An 18320-nucleotide genomic window follows, 5' to 3' on the forward strand; every position below is an offset into this window, starting at 1 on the left:
TCCAGGTCTAACATATCTTACTGGAAGGCAAATACTCAATGCCTTAACTTAAATAAATTAAAAGTCCAACTGAAATCCATTGAGAAGTTGAACACTATAAACTCTTCAAATTAAAGCTTTCTGTATTAAGTTTATCTCAATTTAATTAGAATGAAACACGTAAAAAGTCATCAGGGAGGAACATATATTTTAAAAAATTCAATATGACAGTGCTGTAACTTTTAAGTTTTCATTCACCTAATAAAAGTACAAGATCTAACTCTATATTTCTACAGTGTAATATAATCATATATACCATAATCAAGTGGTAATCATTCATGCTAAGGAAAAACTACTCCGTTATTCCTAATTGAATTACAGGAAGGTGAGGCACTATTCCCCTTGGGTACCAGCTGGGAATGAATGTACTCTAGCGACAGTAGGTTTCTATCTTGATATCAGAAGGAAGTAGAAGCAAGACTGTGTACAGAAAAGCCTGTAGAAACTGACTGATAAAAGAATGTTTCTCAATGTGTGTATGAACAAGTAAGAAATGGATTATTAAATTAACACTTTTGGTGTGTTTAATGGTGAAATGTCACATACTAGTGTAATAATCAAGCCAAAAAATCATCAAAGCTCCTATTCTATAAAAATTCAGTGAGTCACTGCGTAAAGATTTACAACTAAAAATATTGTTAAATTTCCAATCAACTTTGTTCTATAATGATTGCAACTGTCTTCAATAAATTTCACATACATTTGAGACATATAGAAGTGTATTAGTTTACTGATCTCATGGTATCATGGGAATGTTAATTTACAGTAATACTATGTAAAGAAATAAATGCTATTTACCTCCATCTGCTATAACAAGATCTCCTGGTGAGGAAACATCATCCTTTTAAAAGAAAACAGAAATTTGTCACAGGGTAACTGGGTCAAGATATAATAAGAGAATCGATTTTCTTTATAATAGAATACTTTCTTTTGCAATAGAATTTTAAAAATTCAATTTATTTAAACTAAAAAAACCCAAACCAAAAACATTTCACCCATTTCCATCCTGCCTCTAACCTCAAGCCTCTGGCAACCACAATCTGTTCTCTTTATCTATCAACTTAGTTAAAAAAAATTTTTTTTTAGATTCCACATATAAGAGACATCACACAGTATTTGTCTTTCTCTGACTTATTTTACTTAGTACAGTGCTCTCAAGGTCCACCCATGTTGTTGCAAATGGCAAGATTTCATTCTTTTTAAAGACTGAATAATATTCCATTGTGTATACACACACACACACATATATATGAATATACATGTGTGTATGTATACATATATATATATCTATATATCAATCTCTTTATCCATTTGTCTACTGATGTACACCTAGGTTGTTTCCACATCTTGGCTACTGTAAATAAAACTTCAAACCACATGTGATCGGGCTGCATATATCTTTTCAAATTAGTGTTTTCATTTTTGGGGGATAAATACCCATAAGTGTGATTGCTGGGTCATATGACAGTTCTATTTTTAATTTTTTGAGGAACCTCCATACTGTTTTCCACAGTGGCTGCACCAATTTACATTCCCACCAACAATGTACAAGGTTCACTTTTCTCCACATCCTAGCCAATACTTGTTATTTCTAGTCTTTTTGATAATAGTCATTCTAACTGGTGTGAGGTGATATCTCACTGTTGTTTTGATTGGCATTTCCCTGATGATTAATGATGTAGAGACTTTTCATGTACCTGTTGGCCATCTATATGTCTTCTTTTAAAAAATGTCTATTCACATCTTCTGTCTATATTTTAATCAGATCGCTTGGGTTTTTTTGCTATTGAGTTGTATGAGTTCTTTATATATTTTGGATATTAGCCCCTTATCAGATGTATGATTTGCAAATATTTTCTCATATTGAGTAGGTTGACTTTTTCTTTTGCTGATGATTTCCTTTGCTGTGCAGCTCTTTAGTTTGATGTAGTCGCACTTGTTTATTTTTGCTTTTGTGTTTTTGTTTTTGGTGTCAGATTCAAAAAACTCATCACCAAGACCTATGTCAAGGAGCTTACCAACTAAGTTTTTATTCCAATGACTACTAGTTTCTACTTTTGTCTTAGGAAGCCCAAAGTTAGAATTATCATCATTCCTTTGTAGGTGGGTCTTTTTCCTCTGGTTGTTTTTAAAAACATCTTCTCTTTGGTTGGTACTTGCACCAGGATGTTTCTTGAAGTGGATTTAGCTTCACTTATCGCTGCAAGATTCACTTTACTTCTTGAATCTAAGGATTCATGTATTTCATCAAGTCTGAAGAATTCTCAGCTGGTAACTCTTAAAATAGAGCTTCTCCCTTATGCTCTCTAGTCTGTCCCCCTGGAACGCCTATTAGACATACACCAGACATTATCATGCTATATATACTCTTCGTATCTAAAAAGTTTTTTTATATACTCCATTGTAGTGGTTTTTGGTTTGTTGCCTCTCAGCTCTAAATTTACTGCCTCTCATACCTTTTGCCAGCTCTAAGAGAAAAAAAAAAAAATGGATCTAGGCTCTTTATTTTTTCTTAGCCAGCCAATGTGATATTAAGCTTTGTCAGTAGTGGGAGCTGGAGAAGAAAGGCATTTTACTTCCTGGTTGTTGTGAGCTCCTCCACTGCTCAGCTCCTACAGCACATGCAACTTCCTCAGGGCCCAGCTCTTGAAGTTCAGGCAGTTTCTTTAGCACCTCTTGTCTGGCAGCTTCTCCTGAGCGACCTCCCCCTGGGTGGTTTTGTAGTGGAATGCCTCTGGTGAGACACTCCCCCAAGAAAATCTTGGCAACCCTAGAGGGTGGATTTCCAGCAAGTTGCTCAGGTGTGGCAGCACAACAACTTTTCTTCCATCTAGTGAGCTGTGGTCATACCCTCCCCAAAAGGTCAGAACCTCAGCCCTGGTGGGGACAGGACCCTTCCTCGGGTGCTGTATCTCAGCCTTAGGAATAGTGGCTATTCCTATATTCTTTCGAGTTCTTGTCACTTCTTTATAGTCAATCTCTCAGTATTTCAACCCCCCTATTATAGTCAATAACTCTTTACATTAAACTTTCCCTGTTCAAATTACTATGTGGTTTTTCTCTCCTGATTGGCTCAAACTGATTCATCACGCTACATTATGGATAACTTCCTCTATTTTCTAAATAATTTCTTCTCTCATGAGCTGTGTCTAATCTGCTTCTCCAGCAGGATGTTTAACTTATTTGTTGAGTTTTAAATTTCAACGACAGTATTTTCCACCTCTAAAGTTACATATAATTCTCTTTCATATGTCGTCATTTAAAATCTTATCTTGTCTTTCTTTTTTTCCTAGTTCTTTCTTTAATGTCTTTAATCATTTAAAATTTTATTTATTTTCTATTTCAGGAGATATATTAACAGAAATTCTTAAAGATCTAATCTTGTTTTGTTGTACTGCTAACATTCACTCATGGTAAATTGCTCCTCATAAATTAAAAACTTTTGGACTTCGACCTCATTTTATGGAGGGCTTTATCTTCAAGACTCAAGTGTAATCTAGACTGAAGTCGTTTCTTCTAACTGTTCTTTTTCTTTGTTTGTTTTTACCAAGTACCCCAAGGGTATTACCAGCTTGGGATCTCTTTTTATATTACATTTTTGCCTTGAGAGTTCCTGGACCATGCAGATTAAGTAAAAGAAATCAAACCATAAACTCAAGAGAAGGCAGGCCTATGGCTATGAATTCTCAGGGGAAACAATTTTCTCCCTACCCAGAAACCATGCTGAAATAAATTTACTTGTTTCCCTGTGCTGTTTGGCAAAAAGTACTACCCTTTAAGGGTTCTGACTTTACTGGATTTCATTCTCATTGCTACACACTGGCCTAAGCCTCATCTTTCTTCCTCATATAGGCATCAATATCCAATTCCCTTGGCAACCAAGACCAAAAAACCCTACCTGACAGCCATAGCATTGTCTAGTCTTTACTATATTCTCACAAATATTACAGAAATTCTTCTCCTCTTTTAACATCATTTTCCCAACCCAACAGATTATATTCTGTACTTTCAACCAACTCTTTTTCTTCCTTTTGACTTTCTATAAACAGAACACTTAGAACTATGCTTTAGCAGCTCAGAATTCCTCTGGCTCCACCCTCTACTTCAGATTGCTTTATCTGTTGCTGTGTACTTTTAGTATCCAGCTCTTATTCTGCTTTGAGATTTTGCCCCTGAACACTGTGTTTCTTTGGTTCCTAGCAGTGTAGCATGTTGGGAATCCCCATTTCATCCATATGTCCAAACCAGCCTCCAGCTTGTCTAGAAGAGGAGATCAAGCACATTCTGAATGGTTATTTGTGATGTCTGGCAACCTAAGTTGGTCACTAACTTAGCTAATGTTCTAAGAAATGATGCATAATGAAAATATATGAAGGAAAAACATACAAAAGAAATAGCAAGCAAAAGAAAACATGGATAACTAGATTTGAGGATTTAAAATCATGATCCAAAGCATACCTCTATATCATCTTTAAAGATAGCTGGGGCAGGTTTGTATTCTGGATCTTCCACATCCCTGTTAAATACCAACAAATGCTATAATTATTGTACTGAACTTCAAATTTCTCGTGGCAGGACAAACAAATGGGGTACTGTTGGAAGGACTTCTTCGTATGTTTTAATGGTCTGACTGAAGCCTCTGTTCTTCAGCCAGAGGAGCCCAAGCCTAATAGCGTGAAGGCTATTTACATGGCAAGTCAGAAGAAAGCTAGTTCTAATTTACTCTTACTCCCAAGTTCACTTATAAATGTGGTATTAACCTTAACATAGTCTCTTACTTTTCTCTTTTGGTAAGAAAAGAAAGATAATAAAGGCCTCATAATAGGTATAATGAACATCATATATTTCTCTTCAGTTGTAATATGCTTAGCTTTCTTCTTCCCTCTTAGGTCCCTAAAATTTTATAGTCTTATTTGTCATGACCATTAAGAATGGAAAAATGAAGGACTCATCAAAAGAATGGGTGTGGGGAAGGTCCAGTCTTCCTTCATTGCACTCTGTTGGACAAGTGCTAACTTATTAGAATATAAGTAGCTCTTTTGAATTGTAAACTCCAATTCTCGTACTACTACATTATTTAAAGAGAAACATCACCGACATAGAATATGCTGATGTTGATAGAGCTATACGGAGAATGCATGACACTGAAATCCACGTACCCATCCATGTAATCATTCGCCCTCTGTTCTGCAGCAACTGCTTTCTCATCAGGTTTTCCCACTCTTTCCAAGAAGCATAATGCCGGGTCTGCTCGGATAGTGTTATATTTTTCGTAACCTAGAGGGATGACCAATTATGAAAGTAAAAAGGATAAAAAGAAGAAAAATATATAAATGTAAGCATTCCTCATTTATGATGAGTGATATTTCTGCACTGAAGGGACCATATATTAAAATGATATAGGTTAAACATGTTTTCTAGAAATTATCACAAACATTACATGGTCTGGCAATATGTATATTTAAAAATCTAGATTAAATATATCAGTTAAAAGGAAAAGAGGAAAAACTGACCACACATAACATATTTCACATAAAAACTCTTCCTGAGAGAGGACGTTATGTGAGACTTACGTCCAAGAGAAGCAATTCACATATGCCACCCATTCATGAGGAAATGTAGTGACTGACAAACATAGTTTGGGAGTGTATGCTTTATATGATGTATATAATAATATGGGTGTTACTGGAATAAAGCTGTAAGTGGAAATCAATAAATTGAGAAGTAGCTGAATTACACTATACGTAGATGAAGACTCTACTTATCTTACTTCTCACTTACCATGTTTAAAAACTCCAATAAGGAGTGACTTATCAGCATCAAAATCCCACCATTCAGCAGGAACTTCTGAGTGGTCTGGTTCTGGGACCCAAACATCAATGTCACTTAAAAAAAAATCATGACATGACTTTATGAGTTACTATAAACAAGTCTAAGAGGGGTCAAAATTTTACATAGCTTCTAAAAAGCATTGTGGTTTTTAAGAAAAAGAGGATACAATTTTATTTCATTTTAAAAAATTTTCCACAATTACCACATATTAAAATTACAAAAATGCACAATAACAACAAAGGTACCATAAAATGAATTAATATTCTTAAGCGCAACAGAAGAAATAAGTTTCAACAGGTTTACTTTATTCTTAAGGAATCATATTCTTTGCACTAATTTCCTTCAGATATAGACAAAAGGTTCTATCAGAAAGTAGGGTCTTATGTCAGCAAACAACTTGGCAAAAATCATCTAGGTCAAAAATTTCACTTTGTATATGAGGAGACTGAGGCCCTAAAAAAGCAAATGAATGGCTCTAGGCTGTAAAATAAGTTATGTCTCTTTTAGACCGCTATTGCTAGGAAAGTCACACTGAAAAATTAAGCACTGCTTACCAGTAAAGGAAGCCTAGCAAAGAGTTAATAATGTTTGACAAGGATTAGCAAATAAGTATCATTAATTTTGATATAAATACACGTCATTCTTATATTGTACTCAACAGTCAAAGAGATTGGATAGGGTAAATTACCTCAGGGAATCAAATATTCTACTTGAGATTTTCCCTATGACATTAATGTATTATCAATTTCCAAAGAATCAGAGATATAATAAAAAACTTAACACAAATTATATTAAGTAGAATTTCATCTCTTCATCATGGCACCATAAATTTTATAAATTAATTAAGGAAGGCCTATAGGTGTGAAGAAATGGAGCATTTCCTACTCATAACTAAGTTGTGTGGCAAAAGTTCATCTGTATGTTGGTTGTCTTTGGGAATGCAAAATAAATTTTCATACAGATATAAACTGATAAATGGTCAATATGTTCCTGGGCAAGTCCACAAGAACCCAACAGTTAACCACTAATATAGATGAAATAAAAGATATTGACATGCACTGCTGGTGGGAATGTGAATTGGTACAGCCACTATGGAGAACAGCATGGAGGTTCCTTAAAAAACTACAAATAGAACTACCTATGACCCAGCAATCCCACTACTAGGCATATACCCTGAGAAAACCATAATTCAAAAAGAGACATGTACCAAAATGTTCATTGCAGCTCTATTCACAATAGCCCGGAGCTGGAAACAACCTAAGTGTCCATCATCGGATGAATGGACAAAGAAGATGTGGCACATATATACAATGGAATATTACTCAGCCATAAAAAGAAACGAAACTGAGCTATTTGTAATGAGATGGATAGACCTAGAGTCTGTCATACAGAGTGAAGTAAGTCAGAAAGAGAAAGACAAATACCGTATGCTAACACATATATATGGAATTTAAGAAAAAAAATGTCATGAAGAACCCAGGGATAAAACAGGAATAAAGACACAGACCTACTTGAGAATGGACTTGAGGATATGGGGAGGGGGAAGGGTAAGCTGTGACAAAGCGCGAGAGAGGCATGGACATATATACAGTACCAAACGTAAGGTAGATAGATAGTGGGAAGCAGCCGCATAGCACAGGGAGATCAGCTCGGTGCTTTGTGACCACCTAGAGGGGTGGGATAAGGAGGGTGGGAGGGAGGGAGACACAAGAGGGAAGGGTTGTGGGAACAGATGTATATGTATGACTGATTCACTTTGTTATAAAGCAGAAACTAATAATTTTTTTAAAAATCAATTTTTTACATGTGAATGAGAAAAAAAAGATATTGACAATTAAAAATAATTTTAAGTTTTATAAGTAAATAAAACATAAAAAATGGATTAAAAAATTACTTTTTATTTTTCCTAAGTGTTTTGCCAGGAGACAAAAAGAAATTTTTCAACAATCTAAATGCACACCTCATTATATTTTATTTTGTCACTATCTCAATATTTTTTAGCTTAGTGCAGAAAGAGAGAAAGAGGAAGAGAGATTTTCCAGTGATATGGCAAAAGTTGAAAAATAGATGAGGAAAAATATAGTTAAAGAAGGTATTTATTTTTTATTGCATTCCTGGTCAGGATTAAACAAAGCAGAAGCACAGAAAGACAAAAGAAAGAGGAAAGAACACTGGAGACAGGATGCCAAAGGGGGAAAAATAAAGTGGGTCAGATACTGTACTTCCTCTTACCAATCATCAGGTAGCACTCTAAAGCTCAAAATATTTTGACTGTCATCTGAGGTGGAAGGTTTTTCCTGTTTTTAGAGAATAAAAGGCACTAAATATTATACCTCATGGGTTTTTAAAAATATATATTTATTTATTTTAACATCTTTATTGGAATATAATTGCTTTACAATGGTATGTTAGTTTCTGCTTTACAAAAAAGTGAATCAGCTACACATATACACATATCCCCATATCTCCTCCCTCTTGCATCTCCCTCCCACCCTCCCTATCCCACCCCTCTAGGTGGTCACAAAGCACCAAGCTGATCTCCCTGTGCTATGCGGCTGCTTCCCACTAGCTATCTATTTTACATTTGGTAGTGTATATATGTCCATGCCACTCTCTCACTTCCTCCCAGCTGACCCTTCCCCCTTCCCGAGTCCTCAAGTTCATTCTCTACATCTGCGTCTTTATTCCTGTCCTGCCCCTAGGTTCTTCAGAACCATTGTTTCTTTTTTTTGGATTCCATATATATGTGTTAGCGTACAGTATTTGTTTTTCTCTTTCTGACTTAACTTCACTCTGTATGACAGACTCTGGATCCATCCACCTCACTACAAATGACTCAATTTCGTTTCTTTTTATGGCCGAGTAATATTCCATTGTATGTATGTGCCACATCTTCTTTCTCCATTCATCTGTCGATGGACACTTAGGGTGCTTCCACGTCCTGACTTTTGTAAATAGAGCTGTAATGAACATTGTGGTACATGACTTTTTGAATTATGGTTTTCTCTGGGTATATGCCCAGGAGTGGGATTGCTGGGTCATATGGTAGTTCTATTTGTAGTTTTTTAAGGAACCTCCATACTGTTCTCCATAGTGGCTGTATCCATTTACATTCCCACCAACAGTGCAAGAGGGTTCCCTTTTCTCCAAACCCTCTCCAGCATTTATTGTTTGTAGACTTTTTGATGCTGGCCATTCAGACTGGTGTGAGGTGATACCTCATTGTAGTTTTGATTTGCATTTCTCTAATGATTAATGATGTTGAGCATCCTTTCATGTGTTTGTTGGCAATCTGTATTATCTTCTTTGGAGAAATGTCTATTTAGGTCTTCTGCCCATTTTTGGATTGGGTTGTTTCTTTTTTTGATATTGAGCTGCATGAAGTGCTTGTATATTTTAGAGATTAATCCTTTGTCAGTTGCTTTGTTTGCAAATATTTTCTCCCATTCTGTGGGTTGGCTTTTCGTCGTTTATGGTTTCCTTTCCTGTGCAAAAGCTTTGAAGTTTCACTAGGTCCCATTTGTTTATTTTTGCTTTTATTTCCCTTTCTCTAGGACGTGGGTCAAAAAGGATCTTGCTGTGATTTATGTCACAGAGTGTTCTGCCTATGTTTTCCTCTAAAAGACTGATAGTGTCTGGCTTTACAATTAGGTCTTTAATCCATTTTGAGTTTATTTTTGTGTATGGTGTTAGGGAGTGTTCTAATTTCATTCTTTTACGTGGAGCTGTCCAGTTTTCCCACTACCATTTATTGAAGAGGCTATCTTCTCTCCATTGTATATTCTTGCCTCCTTTATCAAAGATAAGGTGACCATATGTGTGTGGGTTTATCTCTGGGCTTTCTATCCTGTTCCACTGATCTGTATTTCTGTTTTTGTGCCAGCACCATACTGTTTTGATTACTGTAGCTTTGTAGTATAGTCTGAAGTCTGGGAGCCTGATTCTTCCAGCTCCATTTTTCTTAAGATTGCTTTGGCTATTTGGGGTCTTTTGTGTTTCCACAGAAATTGTGAAATTTTTTTTTCTAGTTCTGTGAAAAATGCCATTGGTAGTTTGACAGGGATTGCATTGAATCCGTAGATTGCTCTGTATAGTAATTTTCATAATGTTGATTTTTACAATCCAAGAACTTGGTATATCTCTTCATCTGTATGTATCATCTTTAATTTCTTTCATCAGTGTCTTATAGTTGTCTGCATACAGGTCTTTTGTCTCCTTAGGTAGGTTTATTCCGAAGTATTTTCTTCTTTTTGTTGCAATGGTAAATGGGAGTGTTTCCTTAATTTCTCTTTCAGATTTTTCATCATTAGTGTGTAGGAATGCAAGAGGTTTCTGTGCATTAATTTTGTATCCTGCTACTTTACCAAATTCATTGATTAGCTCTACTAGTTTTCTGGTAGCATCTTTAGGACTCTCTATGTATAGTATCATGTCATCTGCAAAGTGACAGTTTTACGTCTTCTTTTCCAATTTGGATTCCTCTTATTTCTATTTCTTCTCTGATTGCTGTGGCTAAATCTTCCAAAACTAGGTTGAATAATAGTGGTGAGAGTGGGCAACCTTGTCTTATTCCTGATCTTAGTGGAAATGGTTTCAGTTTTTCCCCATTCAGAACAATGTTGGTTGTGGGTTTGTCACATATCACCTTTATTATGTTGAGGCAAGTTCCCTGTATGCCTACTTTCTGGAGGCCTTTTATCACAAATAGGTGTTGAATTTTGTTGAAAGCTTTTTCTGCATCTATTGAGATGATCATATGGTTTTTCTCCTTCAGTATGTTAACATGGTTTATCACATTGATTGATTTGCTTATATTGAAGAATCCTTGCATTCCTCAGATATACCCCACTTGATCAGGGTGTATGATCCTTTCAATGTGCTGCTGGATTCTGTTTGCTAGTATTGTTTTGAAAATTTGGCATCTATGTTCATCAGTGATATTGGCGTGTAGTTTTCTTTCTTTGTGACATCTTTATTTGTGATACCACCCTGTGGTATCAGGGTGATGGTGGCCTCGTAGAATGAGTTTGGGAGTGTTCCTCCCTCTGCTATATTTTTGAAGAGTTTAGGAAGGATAGGTGTTAGCTCTTCTCTAAATGTTTGATAGAATTCGCCTGTGAAGCCATCTGGTCCTGGGCTTTTGCTTGTTGGAAGATTTTAAATCACAGTTTCAATTTCAATGTTTGTGATTGGTCTGTTTATATTTTCTATTTCTTCTTGGTTCAGTCTTGGAAGGTTGTGCCTTTCTAAGAATTTGTCCATTTCTTCCAGGTTGTCCATTTTTTTGGCATATAGTTGCTTGTAGTAATCTCTCATGATCCTTTGTATTTCTGCAGTGTCAGTTGTTATGTGTCCGTTTTCATTTCTAATTCTATTGATTTGAGTCTTCTCCCTTTTTTTCTTGATGAGTCTGGCTAATGGTTTATCAATTTTGTTTATCTTCTCAAAGAAACAGCTTTTACTTTTATTCATCTTTGCTACTCTTTCCTTCACTTCTTTTTCATTTATTTCTGATCTGATCTTTATGATTTCTTTCCTTCTGAAAACTTTGGGGGTTTTTTGGTTCTTCTTTCTCTAATTCCTTTAGGTGTAACGTTTGGTTGTGTATTTGAGTTGTTTCTTGACACAGGACTGTATTGCTATAAATTTCCCTCTGAGAATTGCTTTTCCTGCATCCCATAGGTTTTGGGTCATCATGTTTTCATTGTCATTTGTTTATAGGTATTTTTTGATTTCCTCTTTGATTTCTTCAATGATCTCTTTGTTATTTAGTATCATATAGTTTAGCCTCCATGTGTTTGTATTTTTTACAGATTTTTTCCTGTAATCAATATCAAGTCTTATAGAGCTGTGGTTGGAAAAGACACTTGATACGATTTCAATTTTCTTAAATTTACCAAGGCTTGATTTGTGACCCAAGATATGGTCTATCCTAGAGAATGTTCCATGAGTACTTAAGAAGAAAGTGTATTCTGTTGTTCTTGCATGGAAGGTCCTATAAATATCAATTAAGTCCATCTTGTGTGATGTGTCATTTAAAGCTTGTGTTTCCTTTTCCTTTTCATTTTGGATGATCAGTCCATTGGTGAAAGTGGGCTGTTAAAGTCCCCTACTATTATTGTGTTACTGTCGATTTCCCCTTTTATGGCGGTTAGCATGTGCCTTGTGTATTGAGGTGCTTCTGTGTTGGGTGTATAAATATTTACAACTGTTATATCTTCTTCTTGGATTGATCCCTTGATCATTATGTAGTATCCTTTTTTGTCTCTTATAATAGTCTTTATTTTAAAGTCTACTTTGTCTAATATGAGAATTGCTACTCCAGCTTTCTTCTGATTTCCATCTGCATGGAATAACTTTTTCCATCCCCTCACTTTCAGTCTGTATGTGTCCCTAGGACTGAAGTGGGTCTCTTGTAGATAGCATATATACAGGTCTTGTGTTTGTATTCATTCACCCAGTCTATGTCTTTTGGTTGGAACATTTAATCCATTTACATTTAAGGAAATTATCGATATATATGTTCCTATTACCATTTTCTTAATTGTTTGGGTTCATTATTGTAGGTCTTTTCCTTCTCTTGTATTTCCTGCCTAGAGAAGTTCCTTTAGCATTTGTTGTAAAGCTGGTTTTGTGGTGCTGAATTCTCTTACCTTTTGCTTGTTTGTAAAGGTTTTAATTTCTCTATCAAATCTGAATGAGATCCTTGCTGGGTAGAGTAATTTTGGTTGTAGGTTTTTCCCTTTCATCACTTTAAATATGTCCTGACACACCCTTCTTGCCTGCAGAGTTTCTGCTTAGAAATCAGCTGTTAACCTTAAGGGGATTCCCTTGTATGTTATTTGTTGCTTTTCACTTGCTGTTTTTAATATTTTTTGTTTGTATTTAATTTTTTATAATTTGATTAACATGTGTCTTGGTGGGTTTCTCCTTGGATTTATCCTGTATGGGACTCTGTGCTTCCTGGACCTGTTTGGCTATATCCTTTCCCATATTAGGGAAGCTTTCAAGTATAATCTCTTGAAATATTTTCCCAGTCCCTTTCTTTTTCTCTTCTTCTTCTGGGACCCCTATAGTTCGAATGTTGGTACATCTAATGTTGTCCCAGAGGTCTCTGAGACTGTCCTCAATTCTTTTCATTCTTTATTCTTTATTCTGCTCTGTGGTAGTTATTTCCAGTATTTTATCTTCCAGGTCACTTATAGATTCTTTTGCCTCACTTTTTCTGCTACTGATTCCTTCTAGCGAATTTTAAATTTCATTTACTGTGTTGGTCATCATTGTTTGTTTGCTCTTTAGTTCCTCTAGATCCTTGTTAAACGTTTCTTGTATTTTCTCCATTCTATTTTTAAGACTTTGAATCATCTTTACTATCATTACTCTGAATTCTTTTTCAGGTAGACTGTCTATTTCCTCCTCATTTGTTTGGTCTGGTGGGTTTTTACTTTGCTCCTTCATCTGCTGTTTATTTCTCTGTCTTCTCATGTTGCTTAACTTACTGCGTTTGGGGTCTCCTTTTCACAGGCTGCAGGTTCGTAATTCCCATTGTTTTTGGTGTCTGCTCCCAGTGGGTAAGGTTGGTTCAGTGGGTTGTGTAGGCTTCCTGGTGGAGGGGACTGGTGCCTGTGTTCTGGTGGATGAGGCTGGATCTTCTTTCTGGTGGGCAGGACTGTGCCCAGTGGTGTGTTTTGGGGTTTCTGTGAACTTATGATTTTAGGTAGCCTCTCTGCTAATGGCTGGGGTTGTTTTCCTGTCTTGCTAGTTGTTTGGCATGGGGTGTCCAGCACTTTACCTTGTTGGTCGTTGAGTGGAGCTGGGTGTTAGCGTTGAGAAGGAGATCTCTGGGAGAGCTTTCGCCGTTTGATATTATGTGGGGCCGGGAGGTGTCTGGTGGACCGATGTCCTGAACTTGGCTCTCCCACCTACAAGTCTTAGGCTGACACCCAGCCGGAGCACCAAGACCCTGTCAGCCACATGGCTCTTACATGAGTCCTTGGCACATAGAAAGCACTTGATAACTGTGAACTAATACTGCTATAACTGTAATTACAGGGACAAGCTGGGGGAGCGATTCATCTTCCTGCTAGTGTTGAATGGTCTCCTGCAGAGGTGGGGGCTGGCTGTGACTCATCATGGGGAGAAAGACACTGGCAGCAGAAGTTCTGGGAAGTACTCATTGGCGTGAGCTCTCCCAGAGTCTGCCATTAGTCCCACCAAAGAGCTCTACCTCACGGTTTAAATGTGCCATATGCATGTTAAGTGTTCCTTAACTGCTAGGGGAAGAAATACAATAAGGTGCATGTACTCCTATTGTTGATTTCTGCTTTTAGAGATTCAGTTCATGTGCTATCTCTTGCATAAAGCCTCTAACTTCCCCAGGCTAGATCATCCATTCAGAATAGATTTTAAATCTATTTGGATTTAAATATTCACAGTATTCACAATGTGCCAACAACGGCAATAGTAAGACAGACATATCCTTGCCCTTTTGAAGAGGTATCTGCAAAACCTCTTCAATACCTGTGATGAGTGCTGTGACAGGGCACTCTGGGTATGTGCTTTACCCAGACAGGAGAGGACAGGGATGCTGAGTTGATGTTGGCTGAGCAGTAAGAGAGGGAAAATGAAAGAAAATGGGAAAGAGAATGTTCCTGCAAGAATGCAAAGGCCTGGAGGCATTAGTAAACAAGGTATATTTGACAAATGCAGATCTAAAGTTCAGAAGAGAGATGTGGGCTAGAATTAGGTTTGGAAGTCATCAGTGTGGAAATATAAATTGATGCTGCAGAAAAGATGTGAACACCCAAGAGTAAGTGATGCGAGGGCCTATGTGAACACATTTAAGAGACAGGTAGAAGAGAAGGCTGAAAATGAAAAGTGGCAAGCAGAAAGCTAAAAAGAAAATCTGCAGGAGAATGGTATCACAGACACATTCTAATAATATGGAAGTGGTCAATAAAAGTAAATAAGATAAACATTATGATATATCCATCAAATTTAGCAGTGAGAATGTGGGTGAAGAACTTCTTAAAGTAGGTGGTGGAGTGAGGGGGTAGAAGCTGAATTGTAGTGGAATGTACAGTGAATGCGAGAAAAGAAAAAGAGGTCAGCAAATACAGATACTTCTTTAAAAAAAGTTTGGCTGTGAAACCAAGGAGAGTAATAATATGGTAGTCTGAGGAGAACTGGGTGCAAAAGTGGTGTGTGGGGCCTCCCTGGTGGCGCAGTGGTTGAGAGTCCGCCTGCCGATGCAGGGGATACGGGTTCGTGCCCCGGTCTGGGAGGATCCCATGTGCCGCGGAGCGGCTGGGCCCGTGAGCCATGGCTGCTGAGCCTGCGCATCCGGAGCCTGTGCTCCGCAACGGGAGAGGCCACAACAGTGAGAGGCCCGCATACCACAAAAAAAAAAAAAAAAAAAAAAAAAAAAAAAAGTGGTGTGTGTGTGTGTGCATGCACATGTGTGTGTGTGTTGAGAGAGATGTAAATATCTTAAAATCCAAATGAGAAGCCAGAGAGGGAAAGAATAATGAAAGAGGATAATTCATAGATCACAGTACAGTTCCTGGGAAATCACAAGGAGATTGAATGCAGTCAGACCAAGGAAAAAGAGGAGCCAATTAGTCAACAAATATTTACTGGGTGTTACTATCTCTCAGATTCTAGGGGCTGGGAACACAATGATCAATAAGACAGATAGCATACTTCACCTTCAACCAGCTTAAATTGTAATGATAGGGGAAATACAATTTAAAAAATAAATATAATTTTTAATACTAGTAGGCAACATGAATGAGATAAAATAAGGTTAAGTAATAGTGGGTGACTGGTAGGCTGCTTTAGCTAGGGTGGGCAGGGAAGGCCTATCTGAAGAGATGAAACTTAAGCTGAGACCTGCATGATATGAAGGGACAGTTTTGTGGAAGATTAGGGGAAAGAATATTTGTAGTACGGGGAACAGCATAGAATGAGCCTGACATGTTGGAGGAACATTGTGGATGAGGGACAGAATGGAGGAAGAGGTCCCAGAGTTATGTAGGGCACTGTAGGATTGGGCTTTATTCTAAGAGAAATGAGAAGCAACTGGAAGGTTTTAAGAAGTGCCTTGGCCTGATTTTTGCTTTAGAAAGATCACTCTGGCTGCTGTGTGAAGGTCCAACTGTAGAGAGGCAAAATAAGAGGCAAAGATGGGAAATCCCTGGTGGTCCAGTAGTGGTCAGGACTCTGTTTTTCCACTGCAGGGGGCCTGGGTTTGATCCCTCGTCCGGGAACTAAGGTCTTGTATGCTGCGTGGCGCAGCCAAAAAAATACCCAACAACTCTTGAAAAAGAAGAGGCAAAGAGACTCACTTAGGAGGCCACTGAAAAAGTCTAAACACGAGATAATGTTGGCTTGGACCAGGGAGTTAGCAGAGGAGAGAGTGAAAAGTGTTCAGGTTTGGCATATACTTTGTCAAGCTAACAAGTCTTCCTGTAGGGTTTGAGGGGAAGAGAAGAATCAAGAATTATACCAGAGCAACTGGGTGGTACATTTAGTAGGATGGAGAAGGCTTGTATGTGGGAAGGTGGGGAGGAAAGAATAGGAGACAGATTTGGGAAATACACAGGAAGTTTGAGCTGTTAATTAGATTTTTCAAGTGGAAATGTTTAGAGGCAGCTAACTCAGAGCTTAGAGCTGAGGGGAAACGTCTGGGATGAATATGTAAATCTGACTGTCATCTGTGTATAGATCATATTTACTATGACGAGGTTGCATGAGTTTACCGAAAGGGAAAGTACAGATAAAAAAGAAAGCTGAGGACACACGTCTTGGTCAATCCAACATCTAGAGATCTATTAGAGGAGTAAGAGCTAGCAAAGGAAAATGGAAAGGAAATACCAATGTGGAAAAAAGGACAACCAGGTGGGTGTAGCAGCAAGGATGCCTACCGAAGACATCACTTCAAGAAGGGAGAAGTAGGGTTTCCCTGGTGGCGCAGTGGTTGAGAGTCTGCCTGCTGATGCTGGGGACACGGGTTCATGCCCCGGTCCAGGAAGATCCCACATGCTGCAGAGCGGCTGGGCCCGTGAGCCATGGCTGCTGAGCCTGTGCATCCGGAGGCTGTGCTCCACAACGGGAGAGGCCACAACAGTGAGAAGCCCACATACCACCAAAAAAAAAAAAAGAAGGGAGAAGTAGAATAAGTTTAGAGACTGATCTCATGGTAGGTTATTAGTGGCCTGATTAAAAATCATTTCAGTGGGAGAGTGGAGATGAAAGATTAATTGGAATAGATTGAAGAGAAGATGCAAGGTAAAGAAGTAGAGACTGTCAACACAGACAACTCTTTATTTTCATGAAGGGGAGTGGAGAAATGGAGTCGTAGGATGTATGTATGATACATGATATTAAGGAATGTATATATGCCAAGAGAATGATTCAGAAGGCGATTACAGGCGTAAAGTCCTTAAAAGGTAAGAAACAAGTTCCAAGCATAAGGGTTGCTCTTAGGAGGAGGAGGATTTCTACTGCATCCTAAGGGAAGGAATAAATAGGGGGACACATACGACATAAGAGAACTGAAGGTAGCTCTTGTCTGATTGTTTCTGTTTTCTCTGTGAAACATATGGCAAAGTCATTATTGGAGGGTGATGCTGGTGGGACAGAAAGATGGCTTGAGGAGAGAGGTGTGGAATGGTCCTCTTGAACAGTAGGTAAGTGAACATCCTAGTCACGGTGGTTAAACAGCTTACTTGTGTTTAATTTTGCTTGAGATCAATGCTCATAAATTTGAAGTTAGTCATTCGGCAGGGTTTGTGTGATTTTCTCCAGCCATGTTCAACTGCTTAGGTATAGGCAAGGGGTAAAACGATTTTTTGGTTTAACGTGAGTTGGGGTTGTGCCACGAATGTCGAACAGAGGGGAAAGCAGGCAAAGAATCTCAGTTAGTGAGTACAGTGCTGGACTACAGAATGAAGGTTTATAATGAGGAAAGTGGGGCATGAAGGTGGAGATGGATAAGATGGGGGACATCGTGATGAAATTAGAGAATTAGAGTGAAAAGTACCCAAGTTAAGTGAGTCTAAAGGAAATAAGTGACAGCTGAAATGCAGATTGAAGAGTTAATGCTGTTACTGGTGATAGTAAGATTAAGTATATGATTGTGTGCGTGTGTGGCTGTGGTGGAGAGGAAAGAAGATTGTAGATAAAGGTCAAGGAACTGAGAGACTAAGGTGCTGGATGGATCATATAAGGACGTAAAAGTCAGTCACTGCAGTAAGAGGGAGGAAGGTTAAGTTTTAGATTTGGTAGCAGGAAGCTATTACTAATGCTGATGTTATTATTCTTATGATAACTTTCAGTGACAGAGCCAATGATGAGATTAATAGACGAAAGGCAACAAAATGGCAAGGGTCACTCTAAGTTCAGTAGATTTTTCTTCCTGTGAATTTCACTGAATAAGCATTCACTTA

General features: G+C 37.8%; 1 protein-coding gene across 7 annotated transcripts in view; it reads right to left on the bottom strand.

The window, feature by feature from the left end:
* CHD9 (chromodomain helicase DNA binding protein 9) overlaps positions 1-18320 on the bottom strand; it is a gene marked incomplete at its 5' end in the record, with an annotated part of 164801 nt that overhangs the window by 27178 nt on the left and 119303 nt on the right. For all 7 annotated transcript variants that reach the window (XM_079723134.1, XM_079723138.1, XM_079723137.1 and 4 more), the window contains 4 exons: positions 838-880; positions 4498-4555; positions 5199-5316; positions 5821-5924. In XM_079723134.1, the coding sequence (XP_079579260.1) occupies positions 838-880; positions 4498-4555; positions 5199-5316; positions 5821-5924 (323 nt within the window). The remainder of the gene's footprint in view (positions 1-837; positions 881-4497; positions 4556-5198; positions 5317-5820; positions 5925-18320) is intronic.

Source organism: Hyperoodon ampullatus (assembly GCF_949752795.1).
Source record: "Hyperoodon ampullatus genome assembly, chromosome: 18".
Lineage (NCBI taxonomy): Eukaryota > Metazoa > Chordata > Mammalia > Artiodactyla > Ziphiidae > Hyperoodon > Hyperoodon ampullatus.